The sequence below is a fragment of the Xenopus tropicalis genome, chromosome 1 (assembly GCF_000004195.4).
Source record: "Xenopus tropicalis strain Nigerian chromosome 1, UCB_Xtro_10.0, whole genome shotgun sequence".
In the NCBI taxonomy this organism is placed as follows: Eukaryota; Metazoa; Chordata; class Amphibia; order Anura; family Pipidae; genus Xenopus; species Xenopus tropicalis.
The window spans coordinates 206675753-206701671 of record NC_030677.2 but is presented as its reverse complement, the minus strand read 5'-3'; the positions used below and the strand labels follow the sequence as shown (position 1 = coordinate 206701671).

At 43.5% G+C, this 25919-nt stretch overlaps 1 protein-coding gene across 1 annotated transcript in view; it reads left to right on the top strand.

Annotated features, from left to right (window-relative positions):
- Window positions 1-25558, top strand: part of pstpip2 (proline-serine-threonine phosphatase interacting protein 2) — a 28739-nt gene extending 3181 nt beyond the window's left edge. Inside the window, exons 2-15 of the mRNA XM_031894933.1 lie at window positions 4741-4841; window positions 8089-8166; window positions 9014-9048; window positions 10238-10344; window positions 14032-14094; window positions 15634-15732; window positions 16516-16561; window positions 17533-17612; window positions 18881-18979; window positions 19092-19188; window positions 22007-22088; window positions 22448-22476; window positions 24169-24223; window positions 24991-25558. Of these exons, the coding sequence (XP_031750793.1) occupies window positions 4741-4841; window positions 8089-8166; window positions 9014-9048; window positions 10238-10344; window positions 14032-14094; window positions 15634-15732; window positions 16516-16561; window positions 17533-17612; window positions 18881-18979; window positions 19092-19188; window positions 22007-22088; window positions 22448-22476; window positions 24169-24215 (963 nt within the window). The 3' untranslated portion in view covers window positions 24216-24223; window positions 24991-25558. The remainder of the gene's footprint in view (window positions 1-4740; window positions 4842-8088; window positions 8167-9013; window positions 9049-10237; window positions 10345-14031; window positions 14095-15633; window positions 15733-16515; window positions 16562-17532; window positions 17613-18880; window positions 18980-19091; window positions 19189-22006; window positions 22089-22447; window positions 22477-24168; window positions 24224-24990) is intronic.
- The last annotated feature ends 361 nt before the right edge of the window (window positions 25559-25919 follow it).

Here is a 25919-nt window from a genome sequence, read left to right as displayed (position 1 = left end):
TGTGTTCTCATTTAAAGCCAAATTGACCTATGACCCACCAAGCGCACAGCATTTTAGGAAACTCCTTAAAGTGATAGTACAACAATTAAACATAAGTGATGGGTCATTATATAATATACCTTATGAAAAAAGTGCTACAATTAAGCAAGGAAATGTTTTATTATACATTAACATTAAAGTGCAGCGATTAAAGGTCCCCATACGCGGGCTGATTGTATCTGCCGGTAAGATCCCCATACATGCTGAGATCCGCTCGCTTGGTGAGATCGCCAAGCGAGCGGATCTGCACCCGATATCCCCACCTATGGGTGGGCGATATCGGGGATCATGTAGTGCATAGATTTATCAAAACAATAATATATAAGAAAAACAAGTGCAAATAAATAAAGCATACAGTCCATGTTGGGCGATATCGGGGCCAAACGATCGAATTATAACGGGGGCAATGGGCACAGTCGGTTCGGGGACCGCATCAACGAGCCCATGCGGTCCCCGATCCGACTAAATCTTTTAACCTGCCCGATCCATATCTAGGCAATTTCAGGCCAGATGTTGGTCGGGCAGGCCCGTTGTTGCTGCCCCTACACGGGCCAATAAGCGGCTGAATTGGTCTAAGGTACTGATATCGGCAGCTCCAATCGGCCCGTGTATGGCCACCTTAAGAGAAGAACCTCTTTTATAAGTAAACCTAGGGAACTTGCTGAATAAACTACCATGTTTCGTATCTGATTGCAAAATGGGCCAGTACTTTCTGATAACATTTTCTATTTTCTGACTTTTCTTATCAAGTTTCCCCACAAAAGTCATTCTGTTGTCATTATAAATATTGGGCTTTAATAATTGCTCATTAGGCAACTTACCAACCTCATTGGCGACATTTACAGGCATTTACATTATCGGTAAATTTGTAATTTCCAGCCCTAGCCGCTGCCAAATATCGGCCGGGAGTCAACCCTATTCTGTAGGAACTTGGCTTTGTACATGGGGGGCATTATTGTGCTACAAACAGGAAAGGGTCTCCATGTCATTGTACCCTGTAGCTTTAAGGTTTCACTGGAACCAGGGGCCTAAACAACATTTATGGAAACAGGTCCACAATAGTATTCCGTTTCCACCAGTATTACCTATTGGCATTCAGCATTACGACAAAGAACTCAGAGTCCCTGCCCCAGAGTCACTGTGGGACCCCAAGTGTTAAACCTGTAACATTATATATAAAAATTATCCGGATACATTAGGCCGTACAGTGTGTCTCCCCCATACAGCTCAGTAATCCCTGAGGGGCTGGGAGTTCCTAATGTATATACTACACATATCCTCTCAAATAAACCATGTCGCCCAGAGGTGCCGGGAGTCGCTCAGTGCCCTGTTTTATATCTGCGATCCCCAGCCATGCTTCCCCACCTGCAGTTTTTTAGCTCAGCAAAATTCGCAGCGCTTGCATATTCCTGGTTTATTTCCAGCTTGCTTCCGCGTTCATGTTTCTCTGCATAGAGTTCAGCTGTATGTACTTTGCTCAGGGTTTCTGCTATTATTCTACTCGTTTCCGTCATGCAACTTAACCCCTGCTTAGCCTGACAAAAATATTTTTACATGAGAAAAATGTTGTGTATATATGTGTAATGTGAGATAGCAGGTATAGTAGGGAGAGATGGTGCCTATAGTAGCAGTGGGGGGGATAATAGCCTCTGGGAAGGGACTGGGGCTGTGGGATAGCAGGTATAGTAGGGAGAGATGGTGCCTATAGTAGCAGTGGGATAATAGCCTCTGGGAAGGGACTGGGGCTGTGGGATAGCAGGTATAGTAGGGAGAGATGGTGCCTATAGTAGCAGTGGGATAATAGCCTCTGGGAAGGGACTGGGGCTGTGGGATAGCAGGTATAGTAGGGAGAGATGGTGCCTATAGTAGAAGTGGGGGGATAATAGCCTCTGGGAAGGGACTGGGGCTGTGGGATAGCAGGTATAGTAGGGAGAGATGGTTCTTATAGTAGCAATGGGGGGATAATAGCCTCTGGGAAGGGACTGGGGCTGTGGGATAGCAGGTATAGTAGGGAGAGATGATGCCTATAGTAGTAGTGGGGGGATAATAGCCTCTGGGAAGGGACTGGGGCTGTGGGATAGCAGGTATAGTAGGGAGAGATGGTGCCTATAGTAGCAGTGGGGGATAATAGCCTCTGGGAAGGGACTGGGGCTGTGGGATAGCAGGTATAGTAGGGAGAGATGGTGCCTATAGTAGCAGTGGGGGATAATAGCCTCTGGGAAGGGACTGGGGCTGTGGGATAGCAGGTATAGTAGGGAGAGATGGTACCTATAGTAGCAGTGGGGGGATAATAGCCTCTGGGAAGGGACTGGGGCTGTGGGATAGCAGGTATAGTAGGGAGAGATGGTGCCTATAGTAGCAGTGGGGGATAATAGCCTCTGGGAAGGGACTGGGGCTGTGGGATAGCAGGTATAGTAGGGAGAGATGGTGCCTATAGTAGCAGTGGGGGGATAATAGCCTCTGGTAAGGGACTGGGGCTAAAAGATAATAATTATATAGCACTAGCACTAAAGAGAGCCCTAAGGCCATTTTAGGACATAAGAGAATATATGAAACGGTTGTTGACATTTTACACATTCGTACCCCACTCGGCTTCCGGTTCTAGTGAGCATTGCACAAGGGCGTTATTCCCTAAAGTCCTTTATGTGCTTTGCAGGAATTAAACTATCAGTTTCATTTCCCCCAGCCCATATATTGCAGTGCAGATGTACAGGCCTGTACCGTACAGTAAATGATTTAAATCAGGTCCCTGCGCTTTATTCCGGGAAGAAAGAAGCGGAATTTACGACTTCCTGTTTAAAGGGGAAGTATTCTCTCTAGATATAGCGCTGGCCATTTCACTCAATATTGCTGTGCCAGACAAATACTGACATCTCTCTCCCCAATAGTAGAGCCCAAGGGGTAGCCCTTTGCCATTGGCTGTGGGTTGTTTAGCTTTAAGCCATAGATCAGACAGTAGATGTGGGGATAAGGGGGGGTAGCGCCCCCTGTGAGCTTCCCATGCAGTCGGAGTCTGGGCCTTGCGGATAAAAGGAACATTATTGAAACATTTTATCTTTAGCTCTTTGAGTACATAGAACAACTTGATAACAATTCTCTTTCTTTATAATCTATAGTAATATTACTTCCTTCTCAGTAAGAGCCAGGCTTGAGTCAGGCAAGGTGACATTGCTTCGCTGAATAAATATCCTCTTCATTTCCCTATGTTCAGATATATTTATTAACTTTCCCCAAGCTTCTATATGGGTACTAGTAGCTCAGCCAGCAGATTCAGCCTTGCCTAAGTAGCCACTGTCTCTCTGTAATGCTAGCCGTAAGGACCATATTCTAATCTCCTTAAATGAAGGAGGGGAGGGGTTTGGCCTGGCAGTACAGTACTTGGAGTGGCCCGGTGACAATAGCTGAGATTACTGTTGCCATAAATTATATCCGCATAGGGATTCCCCTGTACTAAGCACAATTCAGCAGGAACAGCCCCATAAGTTTGCTCATAGGCTGTACAGAGAGATACCATAAAACTATGGCACATAGGGATTCCCCTGTACTAAGCACAATTCAGCAGGAACAGCCCCCTAAGTTTGGTCATAGCCTGTACAGAGAGATACCATAAAACTATGGCAGCATAGGGATTCCCCTGTACTAAGCACAATTCAGCAGGAACAGCCCCCTAAGTTTGCTCATAGGCTGTACAGAGAGATACCATAAAACTATGGCACATAGGGATTCTCCTGTATTAAGCACAATTCAGCAGGAACAGCCCCCTAAGTTTGCTCATAGCCTGTACAGAGAGATACCATAAAACTATGGCAGCATAGGGATTCCCCTGTACTAAGCACAATTCAGCAGGAACAGCCCCCTAAGTTTGCTCATAGGCTGTACAGAGAGATACCATAAAACTATGGCACATAGGGATTCCCCTGTACTAAGCACAATTCAGTAGGAACAGCCCTTTAAGTTTGGTCATAGCCTGTACAGAGAGATACCATAAAACTATGGCAGCATAGGGATTCCCCTGTACTAAGCACAATTCAGCAGGAACAGCCCCCTAAGTTTGCTCATAGCCTGTACAGAGAGATACTATAAAACTATGGCACATAGGGTTTCCCCTGTACTAAGCACAATTCAGCAGGAATAGCCCCCTAAAGGTGCCCATACACGTGGCGCGATCGCCAAGCGACGGATCTTCTCCCGATATCCCCACCTACGGGTGGGCGATATCAAACAATTGAATTATAACGGCAGCAATGGCTGCAGTTGATGAGGTCCCTGATCTGACTACATTTTTTAACCTGTCTGATCGATATCTGCCCGATTTCAGGCACGTGTATGGCCACCTTAAGACTTCGCTTCAATATTCTCAATATCCGCCACATGTGCCTGCCCCCCTGCTGACACAATGGTTCTGGGTGCAGGCAAAGATCCGCACCCATGTGGCATTAGCCATAGGGCTGGCATGTTAGCATTCTTCCTTGTTAAAGGGCAACTTTACCTGAAAACTGTATGTAAATGTCATTTTAAGCAAAACTTTCCACAAATACATTAATTAAAAATACTCAATGACTTAAAATTTTTTTATTGCTATTGTAAACAAATATTTCCATCTGTTTATAGTCCCTAAACTGCTGGTACTGACTCCTGAAACAATATAGCACAATGAACAGACCTTCTTTATAAGCTTTTTTTGTGTTTGTTTGTTTGTAGACTGCTGATATTACAAGCACCGCTGGGTACGAATGTCTTATCCAACATATGAACGAGGGGCGCAAGAACTGTAAGGAATATGAAGATTTCCTGAAAGAAAGGTACGCAGAGTTACGACTCCAGAGCAATAATACATGAGCAAAGAATGAAAGATTAAAGGGCAAGAAAAGCCTAATTCACAGCACATTGGGGTATCAGGTATTTGCTGGCTGAGATACAAGTGCCGTAATCCTTAGGGTGTGTGTTTATAGGGATATTTAATATACTGTATATCTAATACATAATGTTATTTACTATGTATATAAATACGTTTACCAGATCTCTCGGAAATTTGGGGATATGGTTAGAAAATGCGTCCAGTAGGGCTGAACTGATTGCAATTAAGATTAAATGCAGCCCTGCAACATGTATTTTATATATATTTTATATTTATATATATTATACAGTTTGGTCATTTCCCTATGGGACCAAACTGTAAATGATATCCTTATCAACGGTGCTTTGTGATGTCATCAGTTATAATCAGAGCTTAGTGATGTCATTTCTGTCACATGACATGATTTGTATATTATAATAAATATACAAGTCACAGAGGAGTTCCATAACCTGTATAAAAGCACAAGGCATGGAACTCCTCGGTGACTTATAATATCCCTATATGTTACAATAGGGGGTACTTTATTCACTATATATTATAAGGAACCCCTCTGTGACTTATAATATCCCTATATGTTACAATAGGGGGTACATTATTCACTATATATTATAAGGAACTCCTCGGTGACTTATAATATCCCTATACGTTACAATAGGGGGTACTTTATTCACTATATATTATAAGGAACTCCTCGGGGACTTATAATATCCCTATATGTTACAATAGGGGGTACTTTATTCACTATATATTATAAGGAACTCCTCGGGGGCTTATAATATCCCTATATGTTACAATAGGGGGTACTTTATTCACTATATATTATAAGGAACTCCTCGGGGGCTTATAATATCCCTATATGTTACAATAGGGGGCACTTTATTCACTACATATTATAAGGAACTCCTCGGGGGCTTATAATATCCCTATATGTTACAATAGGGGGCACTTTATTCACTATATATTATAAGGAACTCCTCGGGGACTTATAATATCCCTATATGTTACAATAGGGGGCACTTTATTCACTATATATTATAAGGAACTCCTCGGGGACTTATAATATCCCTATATGTTACAATAGGGGGCACTTTATTCACTATATATTATAAGGAACTCCTCGGGGGCTTATAATATCCCTATACGTTACAATAGGGGGTAATTTATTCACTATATATTATAAGGAACTCCTCTGTGACTTATAATATCCCTATATGTTACAATAGGGGGTACTTTATTCACTATATATTATAAGGAACTCCTCGGGGGCTTATAATATCCCTATATGTTACAATAGGGGGTACTTTATTCCCTATATATTATAAGGAACTCCTCAGGGACTTATAATATCCCTATATGTTACAATAGGGGGTACTTTATTCACTATATATTATAAGGAACTCCTCAGTGGCTTATAATATCCCTATAGTTTACAATAGGGGGTACTTTATTCACTATATATTATAAGGAACTCCTCGGGGACTTATAATATCCCTATATGTTACAATAGGGGGTACTTTATTCACTATATATTATAAGGAACTCCTCGGGGGCTTATAATATCCCTATATGTTACAATAGGGGGCACTTTATTCACTATATATTATAAGGAACCCCTCTGTGGCTTATAATATCCCTATATGTTACAATAGGGGGTACTTTATTCACTATATATTATAAGGAACTCCTCGGGGGCTTATAATATTATTATATGTTACAATAGGGGTACTTTATTCAATACATATTATAAGGAACTCCTCTGTGACTTATAATATCCCTATATTTTACAATAGGGGGTACTTTATTCACTATATATATACTGGGTTTGCTTGCAAGGACCCCCTGCAGGAACAAAGATACAGAAGAGGGACCCTCTGACAATGCAGGAAGGATGGAGCCCCCATTTAATATTAGATATTAATTATTAGGGGTGTCCAATTTCAGACCCTCCAGCTACAACTCTTAGAGCAGCCCCCCTGCATTTTCCAGAATTAGGGTTGAGGGGTGACCCAAAGCGTTTAGCCAATCCCTGTGTCAATCAAGGGGAGGCCTGTGTGGATTTGCTTATCTGAAAAACCAGGCAGGCAGTTTTGACCTAGACAGCCCTTTTGAAAACCAGGCTGTCTGGGCCAAAACAAGAATCTACAGATTGCCAGTCTGGCCTGTCTATGTTAAAATTATTTCTCCATCCGGAGACATGCAGCTGTTAGTTCCCCTTTATAAATGAAACACAAGAGCCCGCGGAGGAACCCAGGCATCTCTGGTCTGGCCGGGCAAGAATAGAACCCATGTATACTCCAATAGCCCCTGTTATTATATTGCTTGCCTCTTATCTGCTGATTATTTACCTTCCGCTTATTGATTTGGGTGCTTTTGTTGCTTTAATATCTCTTAATGATATCATTTTTATTCATATATCATTCATTAATGAATTATTTTAGAATAAAGGAGAAATGGCAGATAAAATGAACATTTGCTTTGTGGCTGTAGTGCCCTGTGACATTTGCATTTACACCTCCAGTAAAGGGGAAGCAAACAGGGATGGATTTGAATGAGAGGCTGATACAGTATATGCATAGGAAAGGGACTGAATAGAAAGATAAGGAATAAAAAGTAATAATAACAATAAACTGGTAACCTTGCAAAACAGTCGTTTTTTGGCTGCCGGGGTCAGTGACCCCCATTTGAAAGCTGCAAAGAGTTAGTAGAAGACATAGTTGAAAATCGATAACAAATAAATAACGAAGACCAATTGAAAAGTTGCTTAGAATTGGCCATTCTATAACATACTTAATGTTTACATAAAGGTGAACAACCTGTCGTGCAGCATGAATGGCAGAATTGACGTTTTATCTCAAGTAGAGGCAGGAGTCAGAACCAGCAGTGCAGAAAGGGACAGATACTGTTTTCAATTGAAGTTGCATTGACAAATAACATTAAAAACATTTTTATTAAATGTTTAATTGAAAGGTGCCACTAGCACTGTGGGGCTGGGGGTGCAAATACATCGGGGGCCCCTGGGAGAAATGCAGGGATGCTGGTTTGCACTGTTGCACTAATGGCTTTGGTGTGGTGGGAGGGGGCCCAATCAACCCGGGGAGGCCCTGATTGGCTAAGCTTTTGCAATTTCCTCTTTATCTGAATTAATATTTCCCCATCTTGTAAAAATTTTCAAGTGTTTCATATATTTCTAGGGCCAGCATAGAGGAGAAGTATGGGAAGGAACTGGTTAACCTGACCAAGAAGAAGCCATGTGGACAGACGGAAATAAAGTAAGTGCCCCGTTGCCCTTGCATCTGTCTGTGTCTGACTCTGCGCTGTCCATTCTCGTGGTGAGATCACAATCAGGCCAGGGCCGGAAGCAGGAAACATTGCTACTCACACTGCTGGAACCCTGTAAATATCGAAATATGTTTTTTTTTTAAAGAGGAACTCCAGACAAACACTGCTTTTTGCACAATAAAAATGCCTCTTTCCCATATACATTAATATAACAATTCTATGGTTTTGAATGTGAACAGCGTCTGTCTGGCTGTTTGTATTCTCTGCACTGCTGGTTCTGACTCCTGAAACAATGTGACAGAGATGTGACGGTGATGAACAGACCTGTAGGAGAACTAACTCCTGCTATATTGTTTCAAGAGTCGGACCCAGAGAATACAACAGTGACAGACAGATATGCCTTCCCATAGCAATTACATTGAACTCGGTGAGAATGTGCAATAAATGCTTAGAATTACAATTTTCTGCCCTTGCACATATTTTAATGCACAATAAAATGCCCATCATGGGAGAGGGCGGTCTTGAGTTTTCAAGTCCATCGTGGGTTGCGACTGATCCAAATGCAGTACTGTTGCTCAATCCTGTCTGACCTACTCGCTGGCTGGGGGTTAACTAAGGAATGTTGCGACATCCCTCTAGTTCAGCTCAACGCAGACATTACTATGTCAAGATATTATTCAGTGACATCATAAGCGCTGTGTATTTAAGCTCCTCCCCTTTAAAGGGGACTTTGACACTGGACATCAAGAGAAAAAGTAGCAATAATATATTTATAGTGACTTTGGTTGTAATTTATTAATGCAAGTCTAATGGTCTCTTCTGTGTCTTCCCCCCCAGCACCCTCAAGCGATCCCTTGATGTCTTTAAACAACGTAAGTACCCCATTAGCAAGCTTCATGCCTACGGGGAGATATGGAATTACGCTCATATATTGGCTTCCTGGGAATTAATTCCCCTTTGCCTCATATCAAATATGTCTGGATATTACTCATTGGTCAGAACTAAACATTGAAAAATGTGGGTTGTTTGAAGCCCCCACATGGGCAATTGTTGGCCTTATAAGCCCCCAGGTTAATAGATCTGTGCTTATCTGCAAGTCGCCAGTCACAGCGAGAGGGAGGGGTTTAATTGCAAATGCTCCCGGCTGGCAGAAAGGCGGCAAATGGTAGTCAAGCGAGTGTACATGGCAGTCATAAATCCCCTGAATCTTTATTTCGTCATCGGCCTCTGTCCCTTGCTCCTCGCCACAAGCAGAAGGAAGAGCGCAGGAAGCTGAAGCAGCAAAAGCTGAAAATAAAGTGAAAATAGGGGAACTTATAGGCCCAGACACTTCTAACTGGACAGGAAAGAACCCTACTGGCTGTCACGCTTACTACGAGAGGGGACGGTCTCATTAAAGGAAAACTATACCTCCAAATAACCTACTAAAGAATCTCCCCAAACTGGAATATATATATCAGTAAATATTGCCCTTTTACATCCTTTCCCTTGAGCCGCCATTTAGTGACGAGCCTTATACCCCGGGGTATAAGGTAAGCGATTACAATCACTGTGGGTGCATAACATTTTCCCCACCTCAGTGACTGTACCTTTCCTTCTCCTTTAACTATAACTTATTGGGGTAGGAATGTGCATTTTTGTTATTTTTTGTTATTATTTATATAACTTTTCATCTGCGTTGACCCTGTTTTATCTCATTTAAACCCCTGGCTGGTTGCTAGGGTGCATGACCTGTAGGAATCCGATACTGTAGCTGGAGAGGAGGAGATAAATAAAAGCCAATCAGTATGTGTCAATGGGCCAACCAGTGCCAGCCTGTGGGAGCCAATACTAGGTGATGGTGTAATAAAGGGTAGAGTGTTTTCACCTAGTAACCTACAGTAACCAATCAGATGCTTGCTTTCAAACTGAAAGAGATCTGAAGAGTTCTACTGTATATACCATCTACAATATCCTCTTTACAGGGTCTTTCTTTACTCAAATATTTTTTTGTACAATTACCTTCGGTCAGCTAATGTTACTGGGAAATACCTGATCATTTCATGTCATTTGTTTCTGTAGAAATTGATAATATAGGTCAGTGTCACATTCAGCTGGCACAAACGCTACGGGACGAGGCGAGAAAGATGGAGGAATTCAGGGAACGGCAAAAGCAGGAGAGAAAGAAGGTAGAGTGAGAGCAAGCAGCTTTAATGTTTAGGAATGGATAGAATGTTATTTTTCATAGGAAAAACATCAGTGTAATTGCCCATCTTGCTAGCAGTTACCCCAGCCCCCACAATACCTGCTACGCCACAGCCACAGTCCCTTCCCAGAGGCTATTATCCCCCCACTGCTACTATAGGCACCATCTCTCCCTACTATACCTGCTATCCCACAGCCCCAGTCCCTTCCCAGAGGCTATTATCCCACTGCTACTATAGGCACCATCTCTCCCTACTATACCTGCTATCCCACAGCCCCAGTCCCTTCCCAGAGGTTATTATCCCCCCACTGTTACTATAGGCACCATCTCTCCCTACTATACCTGCTATCCTACAGCCCCAGTCCCTTCCCAGAGGCTATTATCCCCCCACTGCTACTATAGGCACCATCTCTCCCTACTATACCTGCTATCCCACAGCCCCAGTCCCTTCCCAGAGGCTATTAACCCCCCACTGCTACTATAGGCACCATCTCTCCCTACTATACCTGCTATCCCACAGCCCCAGTCCCTTCCCAGAGGCTATTATCCCCCACTGCTACTATAGGCACCATCTCTCCCTACTATACCTGCTATACCACAGCCCCAGTCCCTTCCCAGAGGCTATTATCCCCCCACTGCTACTATAGGCACCATCTCTCCCTACTATACCTGCTATCCCACAGCCCCAGTCCCTTCCCAGAGGCTATTATCCCCCACTGCTACTATAGGCACCATCTCTCCCTACTATACCTGCTATCCCACAGCCCCAGTCCCTTCCCAGAGGCTATTATCCCCCCACTGCTACTATAGGCACCATCTCTCCCTACTATACCTGCTATCCCACAGCCCCAGTCCCTTCCCAGAGGCTATTATCCCCCACTGCTACTATAGGCACCATCTCTCCCTACTATACCTGCTATCCCACAGCCCCAATCCCTTCCCAGAGGCTATTATCCCCCCACTGTTACTATAGGCACCATCTCTCCCTACTATACCTGCTATCCCACAGCCCCAATCCCTTCCCAGAGGCTATTATCCCCCCACTGCTACTATAGGCACCATCTCTCCCTACTATACCTGCTATCCCACAGCCCCAGTCCCTTCCCAGAGGCTATTATCCCCCCACTGCTACTATAGGCACCATCTCTCCCTACTATACCTGCTATCCCACAGCCCCAGTCCCTTCCCACAGGCTATTATCCCCCCACTGCTACTATAGGTACCATCTCTCCCTACTATACCTGCTATCCCACAGCCCCAGTCCCTTCCCAGAGGCTATTATCCCCCCACTGCTACTATAGGCACCATCTCTCCCTACTATACACAGTGCTAGTTTCATTACTTGCACAGTCAAAAGATACAGTTGTGGTGAATATTCAGATTTCCCACACTCTTCCTGCTAACATCTACCGCTCTGTGAGGCCTCAGTATTCATACAACCTCCCACCAAAAGAAAACTGTTTATAGGAAAACTGATGGTTTCTTGTTGCCATAATGAAACATTTGCCTTGCAGTTCAGATTATTACTTACAATAGGGTCTGTTCCAAATTATATCTCACAATTCAAGTTTTGTTACATAACAGACATACCAGACAGCACTGTATGTTCTTCATGACAGATTTGCTTTCATGTAGAAACCGCATGTTTGGCTTTAAGTTCTGGTCTGAAACCTCAGCAAAACCATAAGTAAGAAGGTGTACAGCTTGAGTGTGAGCAGTGGGGTATGTGAATGTAAGCATTAAAGAGGTTGAAAACTAATGGGCATTTGGAGTTAAAAGGTTTTACAGGTATGGAATCTATTATCCAGAGTGCTTGGGACTTTTCCACATAAAAGGTTTTGACGTCATTTAGATCTCCATTCCTTATGTCTACTAAAAGATCATATAACCATTAAATAAACCCAATAAGATTGTTCTGCCCCCAATAAGGGGTAATTATATCTTAGTTGGGATCAAGTACAGGTACTGTTTTATTATTACAGAGAAAAGGGAATCATTTAACCATTAAATAAACCCAATAGGGCTGTTCTGCCCCCAATAAGGGGTAATTATATCTTAGTTGGGATCAAGTACAGGTACTGTTTTATTATTACAGAGAAAAGGGAATCATTTAACCATTAAATAAACCCAATAGGGCTGTTCTGCCCCAATAAGGGGTAATTATATCGTAGTTGGGATCAAGTACAGGTACTGTTTTATTATTACAGAGAAAAGGGAATCATTTAACCATTAAATAAACCCAATAGGGCTGTTCTGCCCCCAATAAGGGGTAATTATATCTTAGTTGGGATCAAGTACAGGTACTGTTTTATTATTACAGAGAAAAGGGAATCATTTAACCATTAAATAAACCCAATAGGGCTGTTCTGCCCCAATAAGGGGTAATTATATCTTAGTTGGGATCAAGTACAGGTACAGTTTTATTATTACAGAGAAAAGGGAATCATTTAACCATGAAATAAACCCAATAGGGCTGTTCTGCCCCAATAAGGGGTAATTATATCTTAGTTGGGATCAAGTACAGGTACTGTTTTATTATTACAGAGAAAAGGCAAACCATTTAAAAAAAATGTTAATTGTTTTATTATAAATTGTTTTTGGAAGATGGCCTTCCCATAATTCAGAGCTTTCTGGATAAGGGATTGCATACCTGTATACTAACCCTGGTAAATAGAAGCAAGCAGCTAGTTTATATATAATTGTTAGTGGGCTTGTTGGTGCCACTCAGTTTGTGCCCTGTGGCATGTATGAGATCCTGAACAAATTCATGTTTCCTTGTTATTCTATATGCTATGTATTTGTTGAATCCACAATACAATGGGGTTCATTTTGCCTTTAAAGACCACTTTCTGTGGCTTTAATTTGATGCAAGGAAGGTAATAGGACGGAAGTCACAGAACACAGGCAACAACCAAAGAAAGCGAGGAACTGATTGTTTCACTTGAAAAGACTAATCCTGCATTTTTAATGCATATCATCAGTTAAAAGATGGGGGTTGGCAGGCTTAATTGAAATATTAGATGAAATCTTCATAACTCCACTACTTCAAAAAGAATTGCAATCTCAGCCTGGCAATTATAGACCTGCAAGTTTGACACCTGTTGTGAGCGGTGCTGCATAAACGTTTGCTTTCTAATCTAAGGTTTACTGCCAGTACCTGGATAGTGAACGGGCTAATGAATTCTGTAGAAAGGGTGGCTGTGAAAGGTACATTGTCCAATTGGAGTAGAGATCTCATTGGGGTGCCATAGTCAGCAGTCTGGAGGAAGAGACTGCTGACTGTTCTATGCCAAAACTGCACTCTGACTGTCTGTTACTTTGACTTAAAATAGAGGTCCTTATAATAGGAGCTTTATTGGCTGTAAGTGGAAAGTCAGCAAAAAGCAAGAAAATTGAACTTCACTGTTCTTTTCTGGAAGAGCAAAGTAACATACAAGGTTCCCCAAACAACAAAGTGACCCCTTCTGCAGTGTTTTCTGCCTGCAAGGAACTCTTTTTCCAACCCATAGTTGGAGATGATAAGGTCAATACCTTGAGGGTTGCAAGTTGCCTTCCCCTCTGTCAGTCACTCTTTGCCCAATACAAATACTCTGCAAAATACCCCCCCATAGTCAGCAGGGAGAGAGAGAAATCCATAGTATTATCTTAGCCTCTATCCTATTATTTGCAGATAGAAGCTGTTATGGATGCCTTTCATAAGCAGAAACTGAATCAGTACAAAAAGACAATGGAGGTAAGTTTTCTTTGATCTCTTAATAAAAAAAAGAAATGTTTTAGACACCAGGTATCCTGTAAATACTGTCATCATATCCCATCATTAGGATACCAATACTGCTATAGTTATGGTATCTCTCTGTACAGGCTATGAGCAAACTTAGGGGGCTGTTCCTGCTGAATTGTGCTTAGTACAGGGGAATCCCTATGTGCCATAGTTTTATGGTATCTCTCTGTACAGGCTATGAGCAAACTTAGGGGGCTGTTCCTGCTGAATTGTGCTTAGTACAGGGGAATCCCTATGTGCCATAGTTTTATGGTATCTCTCTGTACAGGCTATGAGCAAACTTAGGGGGCTGTTCCTGCTGAATTGTGCTTGGTACAGGGGAATCCCTATGTGCCATAGTTTTATGGTATCTCTCTGTACAGGCTATGAGCAAACTTAGGGGGCTGTTCCTGCTGAATTGTGCTTAGTACAGGGGAATCCCTATGTGCCATAGTTTTATGGTATCTCTCTGTACAGGCTATGGGCAAACTTAGGGGGCTGTTCCTGCTGAATTGTGCTTAGTACAGGGGAATCCCTATGTTGCCATAGTTTTATGGTATCTCTCTGTACAGGCAGGGTCGGACTGGGCCGCCAGGACACCGGGAGAAATCCCGGTGGGCCCTGGCCCTAGTGGGCCCCAGCGGGCCCAGTCCGACCTTTGCCGGCGCTCCCCGCTACTGAATGTTCCTCTCCTAACGCGTTCAATTTATACGAGCTCAGGGAGGACGTCAGGCGGGGGCCCTTCGGGGGGGTTAGGGGGGCCCCTGGGGGGGTTAGGGGACGCGGCTGGGGCACCTGCAGGGCCCCCGGGGCGGGAGCCCCGGTGGGCCCCGCACCCCCCAGTCCGACCCTGTGTACAGGGTATGAGCAAACTTAGGGGGCTGTTCCTGCTGAATTGTGCTTAGTACAGGGGAATCCCTATGTGCCATAGTTTTATGGTATCTCTCTGTACAGGCTATGACCAAACTTAGGGGGCTGTTCCTGCTGAATTGTGCTTAGTATAGGGGAATCCCTATGTGCCATAGTTTTATGGTATCTCTCTGTACAGGCTATGAGCAAACTTAGGGGGCTGTTCCTGCTGAATTGTGCTTAGTATAGGGGAATCCCTATGTGCCATAGTTTTATGGTATCTCTCTGTACAGGCTATGGGCAAACTTAGGGGGCTGTTCCTGCTGAATTGTGCTTAGTACTGGGGAATATCTATGCTACAAAAGCTGGTAAATCAAAGAGGAAATTATAAATCCATGTTTTGTTATTTCCGTTAGATTCAGGGTTATATATAGGGGTGCCTGGGGTAGAGTTGCTCTTAGACCTGTCTGTCCTAGTTTCCCTTATTTTCCTATGACAAGCTGCAAGGTAACTGGCAATGCATTGGCATGATGGAAGGACACATGTCCCCGACAGGATTATTCTGTAATTTAAATTTATAGCCGATACGAACGATAGATACTGTAGCCATTCCCTACATTAATGGGGCAAATGCTGAGATTTTACCTCTGTTCCCCCCGGTAGTCGAAGAGGAATTATGAGCAGAGGTGTCGGGAGAAGGATGAAGCCGAACAAGCCGTGAGCCGCTGCAAAAATATGGTGAATGCCAAGCAGCAAGAAAAGGTAATGATGGAACGTTTAGCCCTGGCACAGCCAATGGCCAGTCACAGTGCACACAAACAAGCCAAGGCATACATACATGCTAGGCCCCATCAGCCAATGAATGGGCAGAGTTCTGCCTTCCACACTACTTCCTGTTACAGTTAGAGCTGCATCACTTCCTGTCAGCTGATCCCTGAAGGAGCACACAGCCCATCACTAAATGGCGGCTCAAGGGAAAGGATGTAAAAGGGCAATATTTACTGATATATATATTCCAGTTTGGGGAGATTCTTTAATAGGTCCCTTTATATGATATAAACTGTCTGTTGGTTACGTATTCATTCTAGGGGTATAGTTTCCCTTTAATAGTGACTGTCTATGGAATCTTTCAACAACCCTCCTTGTTTTTAAAAAAATGTAAATAAAGGTAGACCGCCCCTTTAAGCATGACCAGAGATTCAGGTGGGCCTCCTGGATTTCCAGTGGTCTCCCTTCTTTGCTTATCATGTCTTTTATCTTCTCCTCCCCCATTTTCTCTGTCCCTCCTCCAACATGCAGAAACTTATGAAGGATACGAGGAGAAGTTTGGGTAGGATTAATGTATTGCTGATCATTGATGGCCTGGGTATGTTGGCATTAAGGAGGGAGGGCAAATAAAACCAGTGATAGAAACTAAACATCAGATTGGGACTGTACCATCACAGGGGTTGGGGGGGAGACAGGGACCCTGCCAGTTGACACCTACTATCTATGAAATCAGTGTTTCTGAATGATATGAAATAATACTTTTGATCATATTTTCAGGTTTTTGCTAAACTGGCGCATTCCAAGGTGACTGCCGAAGCTGCTGGTGAGTCACTTCCTGTTATAAAAGTCTGCCGATACTATTGGTCCATTGGCACCATTGTTACATCTGTAGTCCTTCTTCAGGTCTCATTATAATGCTCTGAATGGCTACTGATTCTGTTTTCCAGTTGGGTCCAGCCCCCACATTTCACAAAAACATCTTAGACATACACAGTACAGTACCTTCTCCTACAAGCCAAGACCAATCTCTTCATGTCCCCCCTCCCAGGGCCAAAATTATGTGCCACGTGCCCAGAGGCTGGCACCCTTTACTGCCCCTCCCCCAGAATTGTGTGCTTGCACATTGTTTGACCTAAGATGGCCATACAGGGGCAGATTTCAGCTGCCCAAATTGGTTCTTCAGAAAGATCTGGTAGCTTATCTGCCCGTGTATGGGCACCACCAATGGGCCTCTCCAACCTACATCTGGCTGGAAATTGGCCCCAGAACCGATGCCCCCTATGCCCGCCTTTTAATTTGATCATTTGGCCCTAGATCAGATTAGCCCAATATTGCCCACCCATAGGATACACTCGTTTGGCAACCTCATCAAACGAGCGGGTCTTACCGTACATGGCCACCTTTAGGCACACAGCACAGAGGACAAGCTCTGGGTCTACAGTGCTCTGGGGGTGCAACTGGCCAGCATGTCACCCCTCAATTTGTGCCGCCCTAGGCCCCAGCCTTTGTAGCCTTAACCCAAATCCGGCCCTGCACCTTCCCACTTGTTATGTCTCACAGCGACCAGCAGATGGTGGGATCTACCTGATGGCATCATGACCAATTGGAATAAGCGCTGCAGAACTGTTAGCAGAACACAATGTACACTGATGCTTGCTCCTCCTCTTCCTGTGCAAACATAGAGGTAGCCATGTCTGTGCCCATTGCTGTTCTTTTACTTGATGGTTGCTATTAGTTGTATAATTCATGACTGGTTTGTGTTCATCAGTTATCAATGTTTATTCTGATTTGCAGATAAGTCTTACCAGCAAAATATCAACTTACTTGACAAAATAAGGGAAGACTGGCAAAAGGAACATGTCAGCTCCTGTGAGGTAATGGCATTCATTTGGCTTTAATGCCCCTCTCTATCCATTGAAATGCACAGTGACATGTTGTTCTGCCCCATATGGACCTTGTGATCCCAAAATAACTATGTACAGGTATGGGACCTGTTATGCAGAATGTTTGGGACCTGGGGTTTTCCGGATAAGGGATGTTTCCATAATTTGGATCTCCATAACTTAAGTCTGCTAAATATAATTTAAATATTGAATAAACCCAATAGGCTTGTTTTGTCTCCAATAAGGGGTAATTATATCAAGTACAGGTACTGTTTTATTATTACAGAGAAAAGGGAATCATTTAACCATTAAATAAACCCAATAGGGCTGTTCTGCCCCCAATAAGGGGTAATTATATCTTAGTTGGGATCAAGTACAGGTACTGTTTTATTATTACAGAGAAAAGGGAATCATTTAACCATGAAATAAACCCAATAGGGCTGTTCTGCCCCAATAAGGGGTAATTATATCTTAGTTGGGATCAAGTGCAGGTACTGTTTTATTATTACAGAGAAAAGGGAATGATTTAACCATGAAATAAACCCAATAGGGCTGTTCTGCCCCCAATAAGGAGTAATTATATCTTAGTTGGGATCAAGTACAGGTACTGTTTTATTATTACAGAGAAAAGGGAATCATTTAACCATTAAATAAACCCAATAGGGCTGTTCTGACCCCAATAAGGGGTAATTATATCTTAGTTGGGATCAAGTACAGGTACTGTTTTATTATTACAGAGAAAAGGGAATCATTTAACCATTAAATAAACCCAATAGGGCTGTTCTGACCCCAATAAGGGGTAATTATATCTTAGTTGGGATCAAGTACAGCTACTGTTTTATTATTAGAGAAAAAAAGGAAATCATTTTTAAAAATTAGAATTATTTGCTTATAATGGAGTCTATGGGAGATGGTCTTTCCGTAATTCAGAACTTTCTGGGTAACGGGTTTCTGGATAAGGGATCCCATACCTGTATAAATACGTTTTTATACTTTGGGTATCTGGACAAAATCCAATGGGCCAATGTTGTAAGAATCATTGGCTAACAGGATACAGGATAAGAGTACAACCACAGCTCCCTGCCCAATCAGATTGCTTGGCTTAGAAGCTTGCCCAACCCATTTGGAGTTTCACTTATGTAGCCAATCACTGGCCAACCAGTTGAGTGGCTTGTTATATATTTGGATACTTTTAATACCCAATACCTTTGTATTGCTCTACCATCAAATTTTCTGATTGTTGATTCCCGTATTTGCAGTTTTTTGAGAATCAGGGATGGGAGCGAGTAAATTTCTTCCGTAACGCGGTGTGGACGCACGTCAATCAGCTATCCCAGCAATGTGTAACCATCGATGTGGTAAGAGATGCATTTGGGGTGGCTGAACCAGTGGGATAAAGGCATACGAGAGATGCTTAGATCTGTATTTGCCTTTGTGACTGTCTAATGGGCCCCTCCTTCTGTTGCTCAGATGTGCGAGGAGGTGCGGAAGGCATTCGAAGGCTGTAACATAGAGAAAGACATTGAATATTTTGCAGAAAGTCACAAGACAGGAAACGTCCCACCAGGTACTTTCATGTTTCACCACACAAAGATGCCAGTCGGCCACCTTAGTACTGACTACAGGGCCGCCATCAGAAATCACGGGGCCCCTCACAAAAAAAAATTCTGGGCCCCCCTCCCACAAATACAAAGGACTCACAGATATGAGACATTGGTAGCCAGCAGGGCCCCCCCTAGTACATTGGTAGCCAGCAAGCCCCCCTAGTACATTGGTAGCCAGCAAACCCCCCTAGTACATTGGTAGCCAGCAGGGCCCCCCCTAATACATTGGTAGCCAGCAAACCCCCCTAGTACATTGGTAGCCAGCAAACCCCCCTAGTACATTGGTAGCCAGCAAACCCCCCTAGTACATTGGTAGCCAGCACAGCACAATCCTCCAGCGACGGCTCCGGCGATGGCTCCTCCGGCGAGGTCCTTCGTTCCCAACAGCACTGCACTTCTGAGTGCCGAACGACGCCAGGCCCTTTTATAAGGTTGCGCCCCGTGCGTACTGACGTGCATGTACGCACGGGGCGCGACCAATAGGATTACCGCTGACCACCAATGACAGGGGCCCGGAATAGATTAAAGGGGGCCCGAGCTAAGAAAACTGTAGCAGCGCCGGGCCCCCTTTCAAAGTTAAAATCGTCCGGGCCCGGGACGGCTGTACCCCCTGTACCCCCTTGATGGCGGCCCTGACTGACTATACATTAAAGTGGAAGCAACAAAATACTGTATGCAGTTATTGCAGCACTCTCCCCTATGCAAGAGAAATGCATCAGATCAGTCGTACGTTAATAAGCTTCTTTATCAGTTTTTGAGTTTGTGAGTTTATTTTTCTAAATCAAACAAACTCGCATATCGAATGTTCGCTTAATTATTAATAAGGAAAACTCGTTTGAATAAAAAACTCAAATACCTCAAATTTTTGAGTTTACAAAAAAAAACTTTAAAAATTTGATTTCGCAAATATGGCTTGACTTTGCCGAAGACCAGTCCCATTGACTTCTATAGAGACTTGCAAGCTTTTAGATGGCAAATTTTTACATTTGAGTTTTCAAGTTTTCGGGTTTTAGTGCAAAAAACTCCAATGAGCACAGTAAGGCATACAGGTACATATGGCACACACCTCCCCATGATCTCTCCTATTCTCTCTGTTTATTCACCTACTTTCTCTTCTCCTAATGTCCTTCTATTCTTTTCTTCTTCCTCCGCACCTTTTTCATTTCAATTTTTCCATTCTTTTGCTTTTTATTTTCATCCTCTCTCCCTCTTTCCTAAAATGTAATCATCTTTTCCTCCAATTACTCCACCCTCTTTATGCACTCCATTTACTCTTACCCCTTGCCCTTCTGCTAATACCCCTATTTACAGGATCTTGTATGCTTTCATAATTCCCACCTCTCCACATCCTAATAAACCCCCCAATTTTATTTTCCCTTTTTTATTACAATTTTATTTTCCCTTTTTTATTACAATTTTACTTTCCCTTTTTTATTACAATTTTACTTTCCTTTTTCTATTACAATTGTACTTTCCCTTTTCTATTAGTCTCTCTCTCTCGTTTGCTCCCCCAATGCTCACCTTTGTGACACTTGCTCCCATCTCCCTGTCCCTTTCCCTTCTTATCCTTCATCCCCTGCTCAACCCACCCTTCTTTCTCTTACATTCTCCTGCCTCCATTTTCACATACACATTTCTCCATATGGCTCCTTTCCCTCCATTCTCCCTCTGATACTTTTCGCCTGTTATCCACTTCTCCTCCCCTGTGCCTAGATGCATTATTGTTCCAGTCCTGCCTGCTTGTAGATAGGACCTCATTCTGCTGCCTCCCTCTTATATTACACATAGCCTTTGATTGTTCATCTTTCCTCCCCCCATAGCTCCCTGACCTTTATTAGTTCCACTGCTCCCCCTTTTCTTTCCCCTCCCCAATTCTGCTTCTCATGGATTCTTTCCCCATTTCCAATTAAGGGACCCTGACACTTACTTTTGCTTTTCCTATTCTCTTTATGTTCACCTTTGGCTGTTCTGTAGTGTTGGACTGAGCCCAGCAAAGAACTCCACAACCAGACTCAACCCTTGCAGCAACTGCTGTACCACCTAGGTGTTATGTGGGCTTGTGATAGGCATAAGAAAGGGCTGATGGGAATGGTCCATGCCTGGGGTGTTATGTGGGCTTGTGATAGGCATAAGAAAGGGCTGATGGGAATGGTCCATGCCTGGGGTGTTATGTGGGCTTGTGATAGGCATAAGAAAGGGCTGATGGGAATGGTCCATGCCTGGGGTGTTATGTGGGCTTGTGATAGGCATAAGAAGGGCTGATGGGAATGGTCCATGCCTGGGGTGTTATGTGGGCTTGTGATAGGCATAAGAAGGGCTGATGGGAATGGTCCATGCCTGGGGTGTTATGTGGGCTTGTGATAGGCATAAGAAGGGCTGATGGGAATGGTCCATGCCTGGGGTGTTATGTGGGCTTGTGATAGGCATAAGAAAGGGCTGATGGGAATGGTCCATGCCTGGGGTGTTATGTGGGCTTGTGATAGGCATAAGAAGGGCTGATGGGAATGGTCCATGCCTGGGGTGTTATGTGGGCTTGTGATAGGCATAAGAAAGGGCTGATGGGAATGGTCCATGCCTGGGGAGTTATGTGGGCTTGTGATAGGCATAAGAAAGGGCTGATGGGAATGGTCCATGCCTGGGGTGTTATGTGGGCTTGTGTTCCAAATGTGATATTTATTCTGTTTATCAGCCTACTGGCTTTAATGGGATTGTATCTGCACTTAATGGAAGGGCTTCTGGGTGCAGAACAAGGTTCCGATAATCTCTTTACTCTCTGTGCAGCTCCTGTTCCTTATGAAAATTACTATAACAACCAAAAGCGCAGTCCGGCCAATGCCTGGAACCATGGGACTCCCGACATAAGGTATTGATGTCCCACCTTCCTTACATACTGTCCTGAATGAATGAATGAGAGAAGGGTGATAGTAAAGTCTATGGAACTGGGGTGCTATTGCCTGAACTGTGCATTTTGTATACATGTACCGTATTGGTTTAGGAATTGAGTGAAGGGTGGAACTTGATGATACAACCTCAGCTACTACTACAGGCAACACCTGTTACCATATGACATAGTCAGGCGGAATGATGTCATATAAGTGTCATATAAGTGGGTGGAGCCTATACACCTACACATACACTGTACATACACGTCTATATCTGCATTATAAGCCTCTTGTATATCAGCACAGTGTTTCTGACATGAAGCCATGTTTTGTTTTGCAGGCGAGGGCAGCTTCCCACCCCTGTTACAGGTAATCCTATAAGGCACATTTGCATCGTCAGCTTTGCCATTCAAAGCAGTGATAAAATTCCATTGTACCTCTCCACCACAACACAAGCGCCCAGTATCCAGGGATCTTCTCTTCACAATAAGCGTCTTCTCTGTGGCTTTAATTTCCCCACATGTTAAACAAAGCCTGTTTGTGAGTTTTGGAGGTTGTCTTCCCTCCAGCCGATAATTAGATTAATGTTTTAAAGGGACAGTAATGTTTTACAATTTACAAAAAAAATATGCTGTACCTTCATACTGTACAGTATGGCACCTCCTACCCATATGTATAAATACAAATATACAGAGAAGGAATGTTCTGGGCACACAATAAGCTGTACCCCCATACTGTACTGTCTAAGGGAAACACTATGGCACCCCCTACCCATATGTATAAATACAAATATACAGAGAAGGAATGTTCTGGGCTCACAATAATCTGTACCCCCATACTGTACTGTCTAAGGGAAACACTATGGCACCTCCTACACATATGTATAAATACAAATATACAGAGAAGGAATGTTCTGGGCACACAATAATCTGTACCCCCATACTGTACTGTCTAAGGGAAACACTATGGCACCTCCTACCCATATGTATAAATACAAATATACAGAGAAGGAATGTTCTGGGCACACAATAATCTGTACCCCCATACTGTACTGTCTAAGGGAAACACTATGGCACCTCCTACCCATATGTATAAATACAAATATACAGAGAAGGAATGTTCTGGGCACACAATAAGCTGTACCCCCATACTGTACTGTCTAAGGGAAACACTATGGCACCCCCTACCCATATGTATAAATACAAATATACAGAGAAGGAATGTTCTGGGCTCACAATAATCTGTACCCCCATACTGTACTGTCTAAGGGAAACACTATGGCACCTCCTACACATATGTATAAATACAAATATACAGAGAAGGAATGTTCTGGGCACACAATAATCTGTACCCCCATACTGTACTGTCTAAGGGAAACACTATGGCACCTCCTACCCATATGTATAAATACAAATATACAGAGAAGGAATGTTCTGGGCACACAATAATCTGTACCCCCATACTGTACTGTCTAAGGGAAACACTATGGCACCTCCTACCCATATGTATAAATACAAATATACAGAGAAGGAATGTTCTGGGCACACAATAAGCTGTACCCCCATACTGTACTGTCTAAGGGAAACACTATGGCACCTCCTACCCATATGTATAAATACAAATATACAGAGAAGGAATGTTCTGGGCACACAATAAGCTGTACCCCCATACTGTACTGTCTAAGGGAAACACTATGGCACCTCCTACCCATATGTATAAATACAAATATACAGAGAAGGAATGTTCTGGGCACACAATAAGCTGTACCCCCATACTGTACTGTCTAAGGGAAACACTATGGCACCCCCTACCCATATGTATAAATACAAATATACAGAGAAGGAATGTTCTGGGCACACAATAAGCTGTACCCCCATACTGTACTGTCTAAGGGAAACACTATGGCACCTCCTACCCATATGTATAAATACAAATATACAGTGAAGGAATGTTCTGGGCACACAATAAGCTGTACCCCCATACTGTACTGTCTAAGGCAAACAATATGGCACCTCCTACCCATGTGTTCCTAGCTTTACTATGCTCTCATATTATTTGCAGATGATCCTGCTTATGCCACCGTGGGGGACTTCAATGTTTACCAGTAGCAAAAAATGTAAGTGTCCAGCTCAAAAACTAACTAGCTCTCCTCCTATAGGCTTCTACTTGCCACTCGCTGGCCCCTCTTGCACTATATCCCTGCTAAACCCCCCCCCCACCCTCAGCCATGGAACAGTCTCCATTTCCATAGCCTCCAATCTCCTACTCTATATATTTGCTAGCAATGTCTGCAGTCCTTCCGGCAATGGAACTCCTACTCCTACTTTATTCCTTTATGGCTTCCATTTTGTTGGGAATCTCCTTATGAACATATCCAGCCCCATTTTAGAGGGTTTTAGGGATCCATGTTGAAGCCCACCACACTATTGTTACAGGGTTATCCAATCCTACAAAAAAAACCTTCATCCAAAATGTCCATATCTTTCAGCCTGCCCCCCAAATTGGTGTGCCGGCAATGCACTTTGGGAACCAGCGTTAATTAAGCAATATGGTGGAATCTCTGTACAAATAGTAGCTCTGTGATTTGGCCAGAAGCCCATCTGGCCAGGGGAAATGGGGCTCCTTTAGGCTCCACACCCCTGGGTAAATATGGGTGAATATGGGCGAATATGGGTGAATATGGGTGAAGATGGGTAAATATGGGCGAATATGGGCAAATATGGGTGAATATGGGCGAATATGTGTGAATATGGGCGAATATGTGTGAATATGGGTGAATATGGGTGAATATGGGTGAAGATGGGTAAATATGGGCGAATATGGGCAAATATGGGTGAATATGATTTTTCTCTCCTGTTGCTAAACTTTTCATTTGCACCACAGTGGCACAGAATAATGGCAGAGGGTTCATTTTGCCCCAGTTGGAAGCAATGACACAGCGGGAGTTAATCTGGAGTGTAAAGACATTTGGGTCAAGGCTGCAGTGCCCCCCACCCAGCGACGGTTCCGGATCCGGATCCAGTCCAAAAGACCAACACTCTCAGAACATATGCCTTTCAGCTGATAGATTTCTGGTACGAAGCCACAACAGGAGTACTGCCAGCATTCTGTGACATGGTGTAATTTCTGGGATCTGAAATAGGCCCTGGCATTTCATGTACACAGAGGCCCAAAGAGCCCCCCACTAGCCCAATAAATAGTGACTATGACTATGATGACTATGGCATTTGCCAGAACCCACAGATTGCCAGTCCGGGCCTGGCGTAAATAATTCCGGCTAGGGTACTAGCCAGTGTCTGGCAGTAAACATTAATCGTGGAATGAACTAAGGGAAACGGTTTTACCCATCAGACCCTGGGTATGGAGAGGGCCCAATGTAACACTGTTAGGGGTTGCACTGTTTTTACTTGTTGCCTGCTGATATTTTCTTAATAAAGTCTCTAATATCTCACTGTTCTGCCTTTTCTCTGCCAGTTACTTCCCAGGGTACACTGCACTAAGTCTCTTGGCTCAATGCAATGATGTCCTACCACAGTCACTGTCTGACTTTTTGCTGTCCCTGCAGAATTGTGCTTAGTACAGGGGAATCCCTATGTGCCATAGTTTTATGGTATCTCTCTGTACAGGCTATAAGCAAACTTAGGGGGCTGTTCCTGCTGAATTGTGCTTAGTACAGGGGAATCCCTATGCTGCCATAGTTTTATGGTATCTCTCTGTACAGGCTATGAGCAAACTTAGGGGGCTGTTCCTGCTGAATTGTGCTTAGTACAGGGGAATCCCTATGTGCCATAGTTTTATGGTATCTCTCTGTA